The sequence below is a fragment of the Elgaria multicarinata genome, chromosome 8 (assembly GCF_023053635.1).
Source record: "Elgaria multicarinata webbii isolate HBS135686 ecotype San Diego chromosome 8, rElgMul1.1.pri, whole genome shotgun sequence".
NCBI classification, from domain to species: Eukaryota; Metazoa; Chordata; class Lepidosauria; order Squamata; family Anguidae; genus Elgaria; species Elgaria multicarinata.
This window is the reverse complement of record NC_086178.1, coordinates 16,238,766-16,256,352: the sequence shown is the minus strand read 5'-3', so window position 1 is coordinate 16,256,352 and position 17,587 is coordinate 16,238,766. Positions and strand designations below refer to the sequence as shown.

At 41.4% G+C, this 17,587-nt stretch overlaps 1 protein-coding gene across 1 annotated transcript in view; it reads left to right on the top strand.

Annotated features, from left to right (window-relative positions):
- Nucleotides 1–17,587, top strand: part of USP13 (ubiquitin specific peptidase 13) — a 115,229-nt gene that overhangs the window by 26,428 nt on the left and 71,214 nt on the right. The window contains exon 3 of the mRNA XM_063131937.1: nt 4,645–4,705. Within this exon, the coding sequence (XP_062988007.1) occupies nt 4,645–4,705 (61 nt within the window). The remainder of the gene's footprint in view (nt 1–4,644; nt 4,706–17,587) is intronic.

The window sequence follows — 17,587 nt, the reverse complement described above, 5'->3', positions numbered from 1 at the left end:
ACTCAGCCATGGAAACCCACTGGGTGACTTTGGGCCAGTCACAGAGCCAACCTACCTCACAGGGTTGTTGTTGTGAGGATAAAATGGAGAGGAGGAGGAGAATTATGTATGCCGCCTTGGGTTCCTTGGTGGAAAAAAAGGGGGATATAAATGCAATAATAAATAGTATGCTTTATCTTGGTTTTGTGAGCCATGACTGCAGAAAAGTACAGTGTCTGGGAATGGGACATAAATGAAGATCTCTGTTGAACAAATTTCTGTGGAATAACAGATCTATGTTTTTTAACTTACATAAGTTTTTGTGACTAGATCATCTATCTGAATTAATGGAAAATATTTGCATCTGTTTTTGTCTTTGCTCTCTCTGTCTAGCTAAACTTTTACTGGTATTCCAGTCTGCCTTACAATGAGTTTATGTAGCCGGAAACAATTGTATATTCCTGCCCTAACAGAAGTTGATCCACGTGGCCTTGTATGCCTTGCTTTCTGGAACTAGCATGCCAATTCTCAGTCTATATGAAGTCCCTGTTTATGCAGTCGGTTGTCCTGTGGTAACATCTACTGAACCCATGTCAGACTTTGAGGGCCACTTCATTTTTTGCAGAAAAGATATTCCCCTGCATTACCATAGTGTTGTGGTAACATCTATTCTGTCATTTTAGAAGGAAGCCATCTAGCTGTGATCGATGGAGACTCTTGAATGACATATATGAATCATGTGTTCCTGCCCCCCTCAACTGAGAGAAAAAAATGTTATTGACACTGAGCTAGTTGGTAACACGGGACGTTTGGAGGGTGGGGCATGCATGCTTGCACACATCCCATCCCAAATTTAGCTCTACACGTGAGGCAGATCAGCTTCTACATAGAGGGCTTCTATTTTCCTGCAATGTGTCAGGCAGCCCCAGTTTATCTGTTTAAATGTTCAAGAGGTAAGGACTTGGGAATTACTCAGGAGAGTTGCTGAGGGATGTATAACTGGAATTCCTTTTTTGGAATTGTTGTCTCAGGGTAGCACTACGACATGATGATAAACCCCAGTATCTTGATACACAGACCCTCAGTTTAGGGTGCTTAACATAAGAACATAAGAAGAGCCATGCTGGATCAGACTGAGGGGCCATCTAGTCCAGTACTCCGTTTACACAGTAGACAACCAGCTGTCGACCAGGGACCAGCAAAGCAGGACATGGTGCAACAGCACTCTTCCACCCATGTTCCCCAGCAACTGGTGTACACAGGCTTAACTACCTCAGATACTGGAGGTAGCACAGAACCATCAGGGCTAGTAGCCATTGAGGGCCTTCTCCTCCAGGAATTTATCCAACCCCTTTTAAAGCCATCCAGATTGGGGGCTGTGACGTCCTGCCCCCCCGTGTCATCTCAACTTCACCTGAGACACCCTCAAGCTACTATGCCACTAGCACCCAGGACCACTTCAATCCCCCCCAGTGCTAATGACGTGTGTGAGGGTTTAGGCCTACTGCTGCTCCTCCTGTCTTTCCTTTATTCTTCAGGTCCCACAGCTCCACAGCCCAGCAACCTAGCCCTCAGTTTCCCATTCTGCTGCCACCATTAATTGTTTTCTTCTCAGACACTCCTCCACAGACCACACCAGTTGTTTGTAAATATAATTTGAATTTATTAACTTAAGTAAATGCATGAACAAGCTTAATGGTTTCCTCAGTGCAAATGCATATGGTTACAAGGTGCTAAGCGTATTGGTTTCCGTCACTTCTTTTTTAAAAGGTTCCACTATAGAATCCTAAAATCATCCAGTTCTCTCTGCTTCACAGAATTCTAACCTACACACTGTATCTTTCACCCTCTTCACATACCATCTCATACCCTGCCCTCCTCGTACTCACTTAACTATATATACATTTCTCCAGCTCCTCCCACTCTTACTCAACCAATCTGTACTCCCCCTCAACCATCCAATCAACACTCAGGCATTCAAGCCCCCTTTACAAATTGTGAGGCGTACTTATTACCTGAACCTAATACAAAATATAAACAACATCTCTCTCTCTCTCTCTCTCTCTCTCTCTCTCTTTACATTTATAGCATATAAGGCAGCTGAACATCACAGGGGCTATCACTACATCATGTGGTAGTGAATTCCATAATTTAAATATGCGCTGTGTGAAGAAGTACTTCCTTTTATTTGTCCTGAATCTCCCACCAATCTGCTTCATGGGATGACCCTTGGTTTTAGTATTTTGAGAGAGGGAGACAAATGTCTTCCAGACAGAAGGATCCTAATTCTACTTATAAAACGATACAGTGCAACTATTCTGTCTTTTCCTCCTCATCGGGTTTTCTGTGGTAAGAAAAAAGACTGAAAAAGCAGTGTCAAAACACAGGAGGTCAAAAAATGAGTTGGTCAGGAGCAGATTGAGGGATTAAACAAGGTAGCTTTTTTAGGATAGGCTATCATCCTAGTACAATTATTAGCCACGATGACTGTTGGTAATAAGTAGCTTTCACCCCCAAAATACCTTTAACCTTATTTAAAGAGCCATGTATTTAAATATGTGTGACTTAAAGACCCATGTATTTGCAAGGAACTGTGCTGACAGATAATGGGGAGGGGGAGGATTACGTACACCAAGAATATTACCTCAATAGATATAGTATCAAATAGCAGACGAAATTGCAAAATATTGGGTATAAATGGAGAAAACAGACCAAATCTCAGCCTTAATTTTATCCATAAATGAAATTAAAAAAATTAAAAAATTCAAGCAGGATTTACATATTTCAAACTGTCGTTCTGCGTCTGTTCAGTGATTTCCCCCCAGATTATTTCAATACATAATGAACTTTTTCTGGCCATTTTGAGCCCTTGGGCCCTAATTAGCAAAAGGTGTGAACCTTATAGCCTCAGGTTCTGACACTTTTGAGTATTACATATTACTGAGAAGTGTCAGTTTTATTATCCGGCTTGGAAGGAGAGCCCTTCTCTTCAGTTGCCCTCCACAAGTAGAGGGCAACAAATTCAACGAAGGATAGGGTGGGCTGTAGTGCTCTCTTTTGTTGCGTGATTGCCCTATTCATATACGGAACACCTGAATAGGGTTTTAGAGGCTTGCCTCTTAGTTTTGAGTTTTGTACTATTTTTTCTTCCCACTACTTGCCTATGTGTGTCTATGTATTGTTTTTCTGTAACTGTTCAAGTGTTTTAGGAGGACAGTGGCTTCAGGTTAATTACAAGGTGCAGAGCTGGCCTCCTATAGAACATTTATTCGAATAGCCATATATGATAGGTGTGTAGCATTGCTGCGATGCACATGTGACTTAGTTGCTAAAGGTGGGGAATATCTTTCAGTGCCAAACATTGTAGACTCTAGTTTTGTTGTTTGTGGTTTTGTGTGTCATCATGTCCATCAATGCTGGTTTGCTTGAAGGTTTAGACCCTAGCCCTCCTGAGTTTTGTGAAAGGATTGTAATTGGCACCCGTACCTTAGGCATCAAAATGTTGAGCATATCACTATTACAAATATATATTTGTTTTATTCCAGGTCGTTTCTTATAGATTCTCCCCACAGTGTGGTGAGAGTGTTATCTGTTAGAGTTCTTTAGTCTCTCTAAGACAGTCGGGACCCCTTTGGTGGTCGAATGACCCTTTCACAGGGGTCGCCTAAGACCATCGGAAAACACATATTTCCGATGGTCTTAGGAAACTGTATTGACTGAAATATGTCATGTATCATCTTTTGTATTATTAAAGCTATTGTTATGTATTATTTTCATTAGCAAACCATCCCATGACAGTGGATCGTGTAGAGAAGAACAAAAATAATTTTATGGTTGGGGGTCACCACAACATGAGGAACTGTATTAAAGGGTCGCGGCATTAGGAAGGTTGAGAACCACTGCTCTAAGAGAACAACACTTACCATGCTTTCTTGGGAAAAGCGATTTACTGTTAAACCAGTTACAAAGCCTATGACAGCCCTGCCCAACCTGGTACCCTCCATATGTTTTGGACTGTAACTCCTATCTTTCCCAGACATCATGGAAGCACCAGATTGGGGAAGGCTGGCCAATGTATGCTCTGTGATTTCCCTGGAATGAACACTCTAATCAACAGCTCAATCCAAGATATGGGGCTAATTGCATCAGCGTTTTCTGATACCTAGAGTGATTAGACGCAAAGGAGAAAAAGGCTCTGGTACTTTTAAGAACAGGTGGGAAGAAGAGAGAATGTTAGCAGGTGCAGCATTTTGGACAAGGATGAGATCCTGCAGCTGTTGAAATCTCCTCTTCTAACTATCAGTTAAAGCCCAAAGTTCCCTTGTGTCTACACACCATAAAAATATCCTTGGCTGTACTGTCAACTAGAATTAATGATGATGATATTATTATTATTATTATTATTATTATTATTATTATTCACTTTAAAATTGCCTTTATAATAACCTTGGGAAGTGGGATAGAATCCAGTTCCAGATCCACACACTGAGTCTAACAGCTTCCATTTTAAACCAGAGTATCCATACCCAGGCTAATTCAATGTTGGTCCCTTATTTTTTTCTGAGCACATGAGAGGATTTTTTCTTGTAGTGACATGAGCTAGACTTTTAACCTTTCTTCTGCTGCTGCTTCTTTTTTATCTCTCCCCTTTTTCTTTCTTTCCAGAAGGTAACAGGGGCATCTGGTGGAGCTTTACCAAAAAGGAGAAACACCAAGCTATTTTTAGGTATTGTAAAGAGCCATTTTCACAACCTTCTTCTGACTAACCCAGGTGCATGCATGTTTTTTGTGTTTTGAATTTTCTTTTACACAGATTAAATATGATTTATTTTGCTACTGGGAAAGAGGCCTCTTTTAATCTTTTTTTAAAATTTAAATTCCTATTATAAGCTTGCAACCCATAGAGGGATTCCCATAATGCCTTGAGATATTCTTTAGAATACTGTCTTCCTTTTCTTTCTGCACCCATCTGTGCTCTAATAACGCTTTGCATGCGTTAATAAATTGATTCTTGAAGCCTCTCTTTGTACCACTAAAGGTCTCAAGAAAAGAAATAGAACAACAGAGAGATTTAGGCCCCAAGGTCAGAGAGGAAGTTTGTAATCGAATTCCTGACTCTTGAGTTGCCCTTTGCTTGCCTGACCACAGAGAAGGCTTTTATTCTCTCCAAAGTATTCGTGAATTCATGAGGTTTTTTATCAAAAGGCTTGCTATTTTATTTTAGTATTGGTGGTTTATGTGTGCATCAGTCTTGCAGAAATCAATGGGACTTACATGTGCCTAACTAAGTGCAGGTTGGCAGCTTCATTGTATATGTATGTGCATATTTGTGCTTCTGAAATCTATTTTAGGATTAACGCTTTTCCTGGCTGGGTTCCTTTACCTTGTAAGAGGTAAAGGGCTGAAAGGATGAGGTACCTGTAGGTAGGGGGAAATCGTCACTCATAGAGAGTATTTTCAGGCAAGGGAGCTTTGGAAACCAGGAGAGCATTGGGCCAGGGAATTGAGGGAAGATGAATTGTACAACTAATTTGAACTAATTCTTCTATTTGGGAGGTTTGGAGTTTGTCAACAGGTACGTAATGCATTAAAACACAATACAATACAACACAACAGCACAGTGCTTGAATTATGGGAGGAGAGGTAGTGGACCTGTTAATGAAATCTACAACCCCCATCCTTTGACTCCCTGCAGTTAGCCAAATTGTGTCTCCCATAGTTTTGTAAAAATAGTAGCTAAATTGTGTCTCTCATAGTTTTGTAAAAATAGTAGCTAGGAGGGCCAGCACAAAAAGTAAGGGGACACCCCACTTTATAATTTCAGCAAGGATACAGGGTATTATTGCCAGCTGGAGGATGGGTGAGTAGTTTTTAGTATGGACTGTAAGAATTAAATAGTTTGAGGCATTTTTGCTATCTTAGCACCTTTTCCGAACCAAGGAACGTATTTCAGTATTGTGTAATTGAGCCCCAGGAGTTGATCCAAATCTAGTTATATGATGTGTGAAAGAACCTTTCATGTGATAAATGTGGGAGGGAGCCGAACAGTACATTAAAGTGTGTGCCATTAGGAGGACCTTGCTCTGAATCTCTATTTATTTATCGCAATTCAACCCCTGCCTTATAAATCTTACAAGAAGATTCCTAAAGCGGCTTCCAAATTAACATGAAATACAAAAACCATTATCAAAATTACCCCCAAATAGTACATAATAGAGCATAAAACAGGAGCAGCAGCAATTTAAAAACAGATTAATGTTCACATTCCCTACAGGCTTCATTTCCTTCCATCCAGAGCCTAATGTGGTCATGATCCCCTCTCCGTTCCTGGGATTCTGCTTTAGCTTGAGAAGTGGTCCTGTGGTTGCCTAGCAACTAGAACCCGGCTTACAGCTTCCCTGGAGCTAGCAAAATGGCTGACTGAGGCTGAAAATGCAGCCTGGCAGTCAGCAACATGGTCAAGGACAGCCCAGCAGTGTCAGGAAATGTCTGGCAAGCTTTGAGTTTGGCGTAGCCTTTAGGGACCAATTCTTCATTAGTCCAATGGGTGAATTGGCTCTGATTTTCCCCTCATACTTCTCCAATTTCCCTGGTGTGAAGCCCTCCTAAAATTATTTTTAACATGCCTGATTTAAATAGATTATTCCTAAAGGCTTGACTTTTTATTCTTGGTGGTGACTGTTTTCATGTAGAGAAGGTGACGCATTGAGATCACAATGTCCCTGGCTATGCTTTATTGTTTCTGGACAGTCTCCTTCTTCATTTTCATTTTTGCATGCCCCACAGAGAAAATTACAGAGGCCAAAGTTGCTGTTTAGTATTTGGTGCAGTCAGTATTGGAGGGGTTAATCTCACCCCCTCCCATTTCACTCTCTGAATCTGAACAATTGCTTAGTCTCTCATTTAAGAGGCTTTGATCTATGGAATGTGACTCTTAAGAAAATGCTAAATCATCCTCTGCCCTGCCTCCTCATCTACTGCCCCTTTACCTTTTTCTCAACCCTCAGAATAATTTGGGGGTGGGGGAAACCAGGTCTGAAGACAGGTAATGGTAAAGCAAAGTTTGTGAGCCAAACTGAAACTTGTGGGAAAGATGGAGGAATTATGAGACAGCTATTAGTCTTCTTTTTAAAAACATTTGGTCACCCTAAGCGTCACTTTACCTAATGTAGACTAGTTAGTCCTTAGTACCCTTTCATCAACCTGCTATTTTCATTCATGCTAGTTAAATAAAGAGTGGTAGAAGGAAAAAGAGTGTGCAGCCATCATGTTTCCACAGCAGTAATTCCCTTTCAGCTCTTTTTTAAAAACATAGTCAGGTCCCCGTTCTGTTCCATGCAGGGCCAAAACAGACATTATTTTAAATGTGTGTTTAGCAGCTATGCCTTTTTTCATGCACCTATTCTAGAATAAAAATGAAAAGAAGACATAGCTGCTAGGCACACATCTGATATAATGTCTGTTTTGGCTGTGTGGGAATAGGAAAATCCATCCTGTTCCTATTCATCAGGTCACCCAAATGTGAGTACTAAAGGGTGCATCCCTTTCCCAGCCTGACCATCTGCAATTCTGCAACACCAGCCTTGGAGTGACATTTCCCCAAAGATGTACTTTTGCCATGGAATGGTATCTGAAATGTAACTGCCAAAGGTGGCTTAACTTCCATTATACAGGTTTTTTGGGAGGTTGAACAAATGAGCTGGGGCTCTCCCAGCTCATATAAACCTAGGCAGTTCCCTAAAGGAGGGAGAGAGATGAATCTTGGTGAATTATAGAACCCCATGAGACTCCCAAACTGTATGGAAGGCAGCATGGGTGATAATGAGGAAGCTGTTTTTAAAGGGATCCTTTGCTTTGTCAACAACACAGCTGTTTTTGAGGTGAGGGCAACAATTTATATAAGGATCTCCACTCAGTCCTCCAGTTCAGTGTATATGAACATACGGATCCCAGAGATCATTGCAAAACTTGTGATGAGGAGAGAATAAGAATCCCAACGTGTGAATGAAATAGAAATGCAGCACAAAAGGCGGTATGGATTAGATTCAGCCTGACTTAATCCTGCATCAAAAGGTACATGCAGTCTGTCGATCCAGTTTGAACATTTGTCACATTCTCACATTTAATGCTCTTTGAGGTATAAACCTATTAAGGACATTAAATTCCTTCCAGTCCCTTCTGTCTTAGAAACATCCTTAATTGACGCCTTATTGCAAATCAGCAGTGATAAAAAAGGCAGGACGGAAAAGTAGATAGGGTTTTGTTTTTCAAACGTAATATTGAGGCAAATCGGGGAGTACTTTTTTTTGCTCTACCCCACTGGAGAGGCACGGCTGATGCACAGGTTAAAGTTTTCTTCTGGCTTGTTTGTCAGTTGTCTTGAGCTAAAAGTAAAAAAGCAGCTTCTGGACTGTGGAAGATATTGATTCACTTCTTAAAAGCATGTTAACCGCATTGTTAACTTCTAACTGCATTGTTTGAGGGCTAGTACCCATGAGAGTATTTTGCTTCCTTAAAAATATATTGTTTTAGGGCCATCTCCTAACTGAAGTTTTTTTTGTCAATTTAATAAATGAATTTAAATTTGCGTGTTACTTAAGCTAACTTTCTTTGGTTTTAGGTGGTGCTTATATATGTTGCAGCAGGCACCGTCTTGGAAGCGGCATTCCCTCCTGTGACAGAAGGGAGAATGCCTCTTCTAAGGTGTCTCCTCCCATTTGCCATTTTTTATCAATATCTCTTAAAAGTGTTAGATTAACCTAGGATGTCTTTTTAGTCAATTTTTAAAGTTTTACAATAAATTAATCCACCTGATTAATTGATTAGATTTTGCAACTGTAATTGTTTTAGTTGATTTTAGGGATATAACTTAATCAGTTACCTAGGGAGGTTGTGGCCTCTCCCACACTAGAGTCATTCAAGAGGCAGCTGGACAAGCATCTGTCAGGGATGCTTTAGGGTGGATTCCTGCACTGAGCAGGGGGTTGGACTTGACGGCCTTGTAGGCCCCTTCCAACTCGGCTTTTCTATGATTCTATCCCTCAAAGGCACAGGATGGATCATGATATTTAACATTCTGATCAGAGAGCCTGTGTAGTTCTGAAGTTAATGGGTTAGATTTGGGGTCATATTCTCACAACCATTGAGGGTAGCTTAGGGGAAAGCATTTTAAATATATGTAACCACCCACTTCTACCCAATGCAAGCTGGCTATGTTAGCACTCCAGGACTCCTTTCATGGTACATGGTACAGGCATCTTCAGTGCTGTTCTAAAAGCTGAAACCTGTCTGTGGTGGTACATGAGCATATGAGATAGGCCCTCAGTACTGGTAAATCTTAAGTTTCTTAACATTTCAGCCATGGATTCATTGAGAGTGATTTGACCAAGGCTACACAGCATCATTTTCCCCATTTGTGAATTGGGGGACAGCGAGGCCCTGTTTTACTCAGGTTCGCTATCAAGGTACATGAAGTAAGTTCTGAGAGTTATTCTGTAAAAATGTGACTATGGGTACTTCCAGGCAGATGGCTCCTTGCACTACCAATCAAAAGACATTGTGCAGATTTCCATCTTTCCCTCTTCAATTGATTTTTTGTGGAAAGAAAAAAAGATGGATAAAGCAATGGGAAAACATGGGAGGGTTACAAACTGAAGACTACATCATCTAGATGCTCTTTCTCTGTAAAATTCCATGAATGAGGATGATTGCCTCAGAAGCAGCATGGGAACATTTTGAATGGTTTTTGTCTCCTTCCCTGTTGCTAATTTTATTTTGGATCTGTAAGGCACATGCTGTTGCTTACAATTTCTCCTTGTAAAATAATTCTTCAGGTCTCTGACTAAAATGAACCATTCCATCGTTAAAAATGTAGCACATTCTGGTAAGATGCATCATAAAGTCCAAATTGCCATGCAAGGTTGTTTTTCCAAACAGGCGGATAATAGTCCTGGAGTGCATATATTATTCATGGTCATTTTTATAACCTTGATTCATTCACCAGTATGGCTTGTAGCTGCAAATAGAATTCCTCCCCCACCCCTCATAGACTGAGTAGGCAGAATCCCCTAATAGCAGCAATAGTAATAGCATTTAACATATAGCTTTTGTTAAGTGATGAAAGCTTATGCTGTCGTAATAATTCTTACTGTAGCTATGTATGGTAGACCAGAGTCTTCTCTGCTGTGGCACCCACCTTCACCAGGTGCTCTGAAGTTTTTAGGGGGCATGGAAGACCCTTCTTTACCAGATGGCCTTTCCTGTATTTGGATATAAATAGGCTGCTGGATTTGTTTGTATATGTGTGTGTGAGTAATGTCTTGAGATTGGTTTACTGCTACTTTTAGTAAGATTGTGATTTTAGACTGTGAGCACACTTTAATGTTAAAGTTATTTTGACTAAGGTTTTCGTTGACTGTGTATATGAATATGAATGAGAGATATATACATTTTAATTATTATCTTTTATTTTGTATGCTGATTGGGGGACTTTTTAAGTAGAAAAGTACTAAACAGTAAAATAAATAATATCTGTTGGCTTACCTGTGACCACTGAGTTCATTCATGGCTGAGGTGAACTTTGAGAGCCAATCTGGTGTAGTAGTTAGAATGTTAGACTGCGACCAGGGAGACCTGGGTTCAAATCCTTACCTCTTTCTCAGCTTAATCTGCCTCACTGGATTGTTATGATGACAAAAGTAGGCGAGAACCTTGTTTTTATTTTATCAATTGCCCTAATTGTATTTAATGTTTTATTTGCTTGGTGACACTGAGTTTCCCATGTTAAGGATTTTGTCTTTCCTTGAACACTGGACATTTATTGTCTGTTTTTTTGTTTCATGTTCAGTTAATTGTTTTAAATTGCAATGGCCAATGGTTTGGTGCAAATAAAATCTGATTAGATTTCTCAATTTTTATACCGCACCATGTTTATTTATGTACCGTATTTCTTCGATTCTAAGATGCACTTTCCCCCCATATAAACATCTCTAAAAACGGGGTGCGTCTTAGAATCGCGGGTGCAATTATTATTCCTAGAATCAAAGCTTTTTTTCTGTCGGTGGTACTGAAATTAGTGTGCGTCTTATAATAGATGGCGCCTTACAATCGAAGAAATACGGTATTTATTTATTACATTTATATACCACCCCATAGCTGAAGCTCTCTGGGCGGTTTACAAAAGTTAAAAACAGTGATCATTAAAAACAATATACAAAAATTTAAAAGCATAAAATCAGCAGGCATATTTTAAAAAATGTCTTTAGGAAAGTTGGGATGTAAAGGATAATGCCCAGTTTGTAAACTGCCCAGAGAGCTTCGGCTATTGGACAGCATAAAAATGCAATAAATAAATAGAACAGAATGGAATTAAATGTGAGGGAAGTTACAACCAGGACCCCCAAGTGCCAAGGCCTATTGGCCAGTGTTTTTGTATGTGAGGGAATATCTTCCTTTTATCTCCCTTCCTTGAACGCAGCAGGCATCCTCTTTGGGAGCCCAGCTTGGGATCCGATTCTGCTGCTATTATTAGTACATTCAGTTGGTAACATCTAATTCCGATCTGGGCATGTCTAGTCAGGCAGTCCCCCCTTTTATTTCTCCTCCAGTGTGTTAGCTTATGGCTTGCTTGTCTGCCTTCAGACGGGCCTCAGCTGCTCTTTTCAGTCAGCCGATGGCCGAGCGTTTGTCATCCACCATCACTGGAGTGACGCTCGTTGAACTTGACCAGATGGTATCTGAAGGAAATTTACCCTACTGACTGCTTGCCCAAAAATAACAGCTTCTCGGTCCATCTTCTCTCCTCTCCTCCTCCCTCCCTGCCCCGCAGGCTTACACGACTGCTTATTTTGCTTTGCTCGCTGTCATCTTGCTCTTCTTTCTAGCGTGGTTTTTGTGACCTTTGGTCGATCTCTTCTGATGACAGCACTGTTTTTAACTGTGATTCTGATTGAACTACAGAGAGCTCCCAGCCCCTTTAGAAAGGAAATCTACTCTGCTGCCCACATCAGCTCTTTCAACCCCCTCTTAATAAGCTTGGCTTAGGTCACAGCAGCTGGAGCTTCCACTAAAGGGGAACAGAGACCCTTATGATCCTGCGTAAGCACTTTGAACAGTTCACCGGTTTTGGAAAAGAACCCTTTATCAAAATAGCTTCTGTGTCCTACATATAAGTACAGTAGCTTCCAGAGGATTAGCTAATTTTATATGCCAATACTGTAAAAGAATTATACACATTTCCCACATTTTAAGGTACGCGGGATTTACATTTTCATTGGTTCGCTCTTTGACTGCACAAATGGGAAAAGTTCACCTGGCTCAGCAGGAAATTTTCAGATAGGACTCATCCCTGTTCCTTGGTCCCTGCCGAAAGAAAAAGTTAATTGGGTTAAGGACTTTGAAATCAGACTTCTGGATCAGGCATTTCTGAGTTGCTAGCATCATTGTTCCAAGCTGTTTATCTAATACCTAACTGTTGATTCTTTGCTGGCTTGGTAAGTATCAGTTTAATAAGCTGCTTTTTAGAAGAGACAAGTTTCACTACCCTCTACCCCAGCAATTCACAGGATAGCCTTGGGCAAATCACAGTGTAATCTGTTTTACAGGCTTGTTTGGAGAATAAAATGATAGTACATAGGTAATGCAAAGAAATACATTCTGTACTTTTGTGGATGATATGAAGTTCTGGGGGGAAAGGTATTAAACTATTGTAGAATTTTCTTTTATCCCTGGAAAGAACCCTGTATGAGAGTCATTAAACTCATTTTTCAGGCTAAGAACTTGAGGATAATGGCTTGTCCATGGCTACCTAGTCCAGGAAGTTTTTGTTGGTGTTGAAGAAAGACTTGAATCCAATTTCATACCTAGTGATTAATGCATCAGACCTTTTGGCTCATTAATTGTCAGAGAGGACAAAGCACTAGTTATAAAATAACTGAAACTTTATGTGGTCGGTGTGTGTGTGTGTGTGTGTGTGTGAGAGAGAGAGAGAGAGAGAGAGAGAGAGAATTATGGAGTCAACCTATAAATTATGAGGTCAGCCTTCCCAGTGTGGATAGTCCACATTGAGAAGGATAGACAAATGCTACAGAGTATATGTAGTGTTTATTTGGTTAAAAGATTTCTAGTCTGCCTTTAAGGGCAGAAGCCTTCCTAAGGCAGCTTATAACATTAAAAGGCATATCATAAAAGGCAATAATATTGTAGGTTTCTTTCTCCATGGCAGACCTGGGGCAACGTCATTAGTACTGTTAGATCAATGTTCTTTTCACCCAAGGACGAGATCCAAACAGCCCTTAAGCACGACTCCACCATTCCAGCGACAGAGGGTTCAAAAGCGCTTTATTGATTAGTAATCAAGGCCTGGTCTCTTCAAAGGGAGCAATCAGACAAAAGACATAGGGAATATGGTACAGTATTAAAGCTTTCAAGGGGCAGGGCCCAGTAGCAGCATTAACCAATCAGAATGTAACACCAGAGCCAAAAGGGTTTCCCCTTTTGTGAATAATCCATAGCAGACAACAGTACTGCCTAGGCAGAGAAAAAATGGTCACTGCTGCAAAAAATTGCTGGTAAATCACTGTTTTTTCCTTTTGCCTCCCAAGGGCTGAATGATATTGTGCTAATGTTGGTTTACACTCTGAGAGCATTGGATATTGTCCAGAGCCTCTCTTCACAATGACAAGACTGAGCCCTGGAACAAGTGGAACTATGGAGAGTGCCTCTGAGCAAGTGCAGAGTGCATTTATTTTCTTCCCCTAAAAAAAAACATTATTGCCTGGCTCAACATATCTAGGATTAAGAGGCAGACTATGCCTCCCAGTCTAGGATTTCAGACATGTGAATACATCTCTTGGGCATGCTGGAATCAAAGACACCCCCTCCCCCTGCCGCCTCTTGAAATTGGCCATTACGTATATTTACACTCTCTCTTCATTGGAGTGCTGACTTTTTGGGAAGGAGAGAGTATTTGTTTTACCATGTGTAGTATTTTGTTTTATTGCTCTGTAAAATATAAAATAAATTGGTGGCTGTTGTTTTTCACAAATAAATCAACTGAATTACTTCACAGTTTGGCCAAGATTCTGTGGTGGTATGTGTGACTTAAACTGGTGTCACTCTGGATCTGTTTCAATCCACTTGTGCTATCACCGCCCGTCTTCTTGTGGTGTCACCCCACCTAATACTGCTCCTTTATTCCTCTGTTTCTGAATACAAGGACCCAGCTCAGGAGGCTTTGGACTTACTGCAACCGTCCCTGTGACTCGCCTCTCTCTCTATCAGGCCCCACAGCTATACAGCTCAGCAACCTAGCCCCCAAATCTCTCTTCCGCTGCCACCATTTACTGGTACCTTCCTCAGGTACTCCCAATGACCACACCAGGTTGATGTAATTAAATGTAATTTATTAACAAGTTGATTGCTCAAGTAGATAAAGTGTGATTGTTTCCTCAGTTCAAAAGCATATTTGTAACAGGCACAATGTTAATGGTTTCAGTCAGTAATTTCTCTTAAAACTTTTCAAATAGAGACTTCAAAGTTCTCCTGCCTACTCTACCCCTCTCTAGGCTACTCTATTCTCCTCCCTGCCAACTAATTCCACCAAAATAATAAAGTGCACAGACCCTTCCTAGCTCTAGTCTCTCTCTCTCTAATCACTTCTTAACTCAACAACAACCTCAGTCACCTGTCAACAAAACCCTATATACACACACAGTCCTCCGACTCCTCCCATTCTCTCACAGCCAGCCAATCAAGGCACTCCTCACCAACATCCAGTCAGTGCTCTCCTTCCTTCCGGGCACTCATTCCCCCCTCTAGAGCTCTATACTTACCAACATCCTTTAAATACAAACACTGAGTACATCTCTAAACCTTGTACATGCTTACACTAATAAACGTTAATAGCAAACTTTATAACAGTTACAGTATAATGCAGTAGAACATCACAGCATGCCCTGAGAATCCATGGGTGTTCATTTTATATCTAATTCACACATGTGTACCAGCTTTTCTCCCTCCATGAAATTCCATCTGTGTCTGAGAGTGGCAGGGGAAATCTTCACGTGAACCAGGAGAAAGCTGCAGTTGTAGTTGCAGCCTATGTGGTCACAGAAAGGATTTGCAAGTGGATTCCCAGTAAAGCCCAGTTGTCACAGCTATTTTTCTACATTAGCTGCCTTATACCAAGTCAGACCATTGGTCTATCTAGCATAGAATCATAGAATAGTAGAGTTGGAAGGGGCCTACAAGGCCATTGAATCCAAGCCTCTGCTCATTGCAGGAATCCACCTTAAAGCATACCTGACAGAGGGCTGTCCAGCTGCCTCTTGAAGGCCTCTAGTGTGGGAGAGCCCACAACCTCCCTAGGTAACTGGTTCAATTGTCGTACTGCTCTAACAGGCAGGAAGTTTTTCCTGATGTCCAGCTGGAATCTGGCTTCCTGTCACTTGAGTCCATTAGTCCGTGTCCTGCACTCTGAAATGATCGAGAAGAGATCCTGGCTGTCCTCTGTGTGACAACATTTCAATTTATTTATTTATTACATTTTTATACCGCCCAGTAGCCGAAGCTCTCTGGGCGGTTCACAAAGAGTGCTATCATGTCTCCCCTAGCACTGGCAGAGGCTCTCCAAGGTTTCAAGCAAGAGTTTTTTTTGCCCTGTATGAGGAATCTGGGGATTAAAACTGGGCCCTTCTGCACGTAAAGCATGTACTCTATCACTGAGCTAAGCCCCTTCCTATGTACTGGCGACTTTGTGTTCTACTGGATGCCAGGGAGGGAGGGGGAGGAATATTTGGTTCATGTGCCTGAATCATTCCTAAAAGCAAGAGTGGTTATTAGAATATTATTTTTGGTCTAGGACTGAGTAGAGGCCCAAATTGAAATCTCCCTCAGCCATGAAGCTCACTGGGTGACCTTGGGCCAGTCACAAACACTCAGGGCATGTCTACACCTAAGGGTGTAGCTGGAGGGAGGATCACGGGGACTTACCTGCTTCTGTGATCCTTAGCATCTGTACGGTGGCATAACTTCCCAGAAGGGAAGAGGCGTGTGCACGGTGAAAAAGTAAGTTAACCCTTCTGCCAAACTTTGCATCCAACCCCCCCCCCCCCTCGGGCCATCCCAGGGATGGCAAAATTGCTGCCACCTCACCCCCATGGGCACAGCTCTGTGCCCATTTCTGGACTCGGTAGGCTGTGCCACACGAGCTGTGTTCCTCGGGATTGTTCCAGGACTGCGGAAATCCCTGGTTTCAATTATCCCTGGGAAAGTCTGTGGTTGTCCCCAGTTGACCCTGGAATCCCCTGTGCATTATTTGGACACACAAGGATGACCTAGAGACAACCCCGGGATAAATGAATTGTGTAGACATGCCCTCTGTGTCACCTACCTCACAGGGTTGCTGTGCAGATAAAATCAGGGGAGATGGACCATTTGTGCAATCTTGAGCTCCTTGGATGAAAGGCAGTATATAAATGTAATAAATAAATAGCTTCCACCCATAACAAGCTGACATTTTTTTCAAGAGACTGCCCCCCCCCTTTCCTTAGGGTATACTGGATTTGGTTTGTGTGTGCTTGTGTGCCTCTTTTTAAAAAATGGCTATTGGTTTCCCAAAACTCTAGCAGAAATTACTCTGCTTAGATAATTTGGTAACACTGCTAGTCTTCTGCATATCCTTGAATTTGATTGTATTGGTATTCAGGCGTCACTTTAAAACACAGTGGATTTTGAGCTTTCATAGGCTGGAGACTGATGGTTAGAGTTTTGTTTTGCTTTTCCCAAAGAGCTGAAAAAGTGTTTGAAAAAGGAAGTGCTGCTTTCTATGTGTACTCAAATCCCACTTTCCCCTCTGCTGAACAGGTTTTGTTTTTCAAAAATCTGCAAAACCTATTTGTCCAGAAGGTGACAATGGAACAACAAGTGTGTGCATCATGAGAAGTGAAAGCTCTGTCAAACCACTTTCAGCTTCCTTAAAATCCATTGTTGGTCTCTAGCCATAGTTATTACTGAGAGAGTTAGAAACGATGGGATACTATTTGGCAAGAGTTTTTAGAAATGCAGGTGAGGCAAGCTCATGAGGTGTTTATGGGGATCATTGCTGATGTCTGATCTTATGCAGTTTGCAGAAAGAGATCTTTGAGTGTGTTTCATGCTTTAGCCGTTTAACCACAATGAGCTGGATTCTAAAGGTACTCAATTGGGAAGATGAGGAAATTGTAATGTCATGAATGTCATCAAATTTTGAAAAAGCCAGAATCAGATTTAGGTACCACTTCTTCATAGGGCTGAATAAATATTTTGGATTCATTGGCACTAGAATCAAAGTTCAAGGCATTCATCTAAGAGACCGGAAAGTTGGGATTTTTCCAGCCTTCTCTAACGTTTTCTCTTAGAATCATAGAATAGCAGAGTTGGAAGGGGCCTACAAGGCCATCGAGTCCAACCCCCTGATCAATGTAGGAATCCACCTCAAAGCTTCCCTGACAGATGGTTGTCCAGCTGCCTCTTGAATGCCTCTAGCGTGGGAGAGCCCACAACCTCCCTAGGTAACTGATTCCATTGTTGTACTGCTCTAACAGTCAGGAAGTTTTTTCTGATGTCCAGC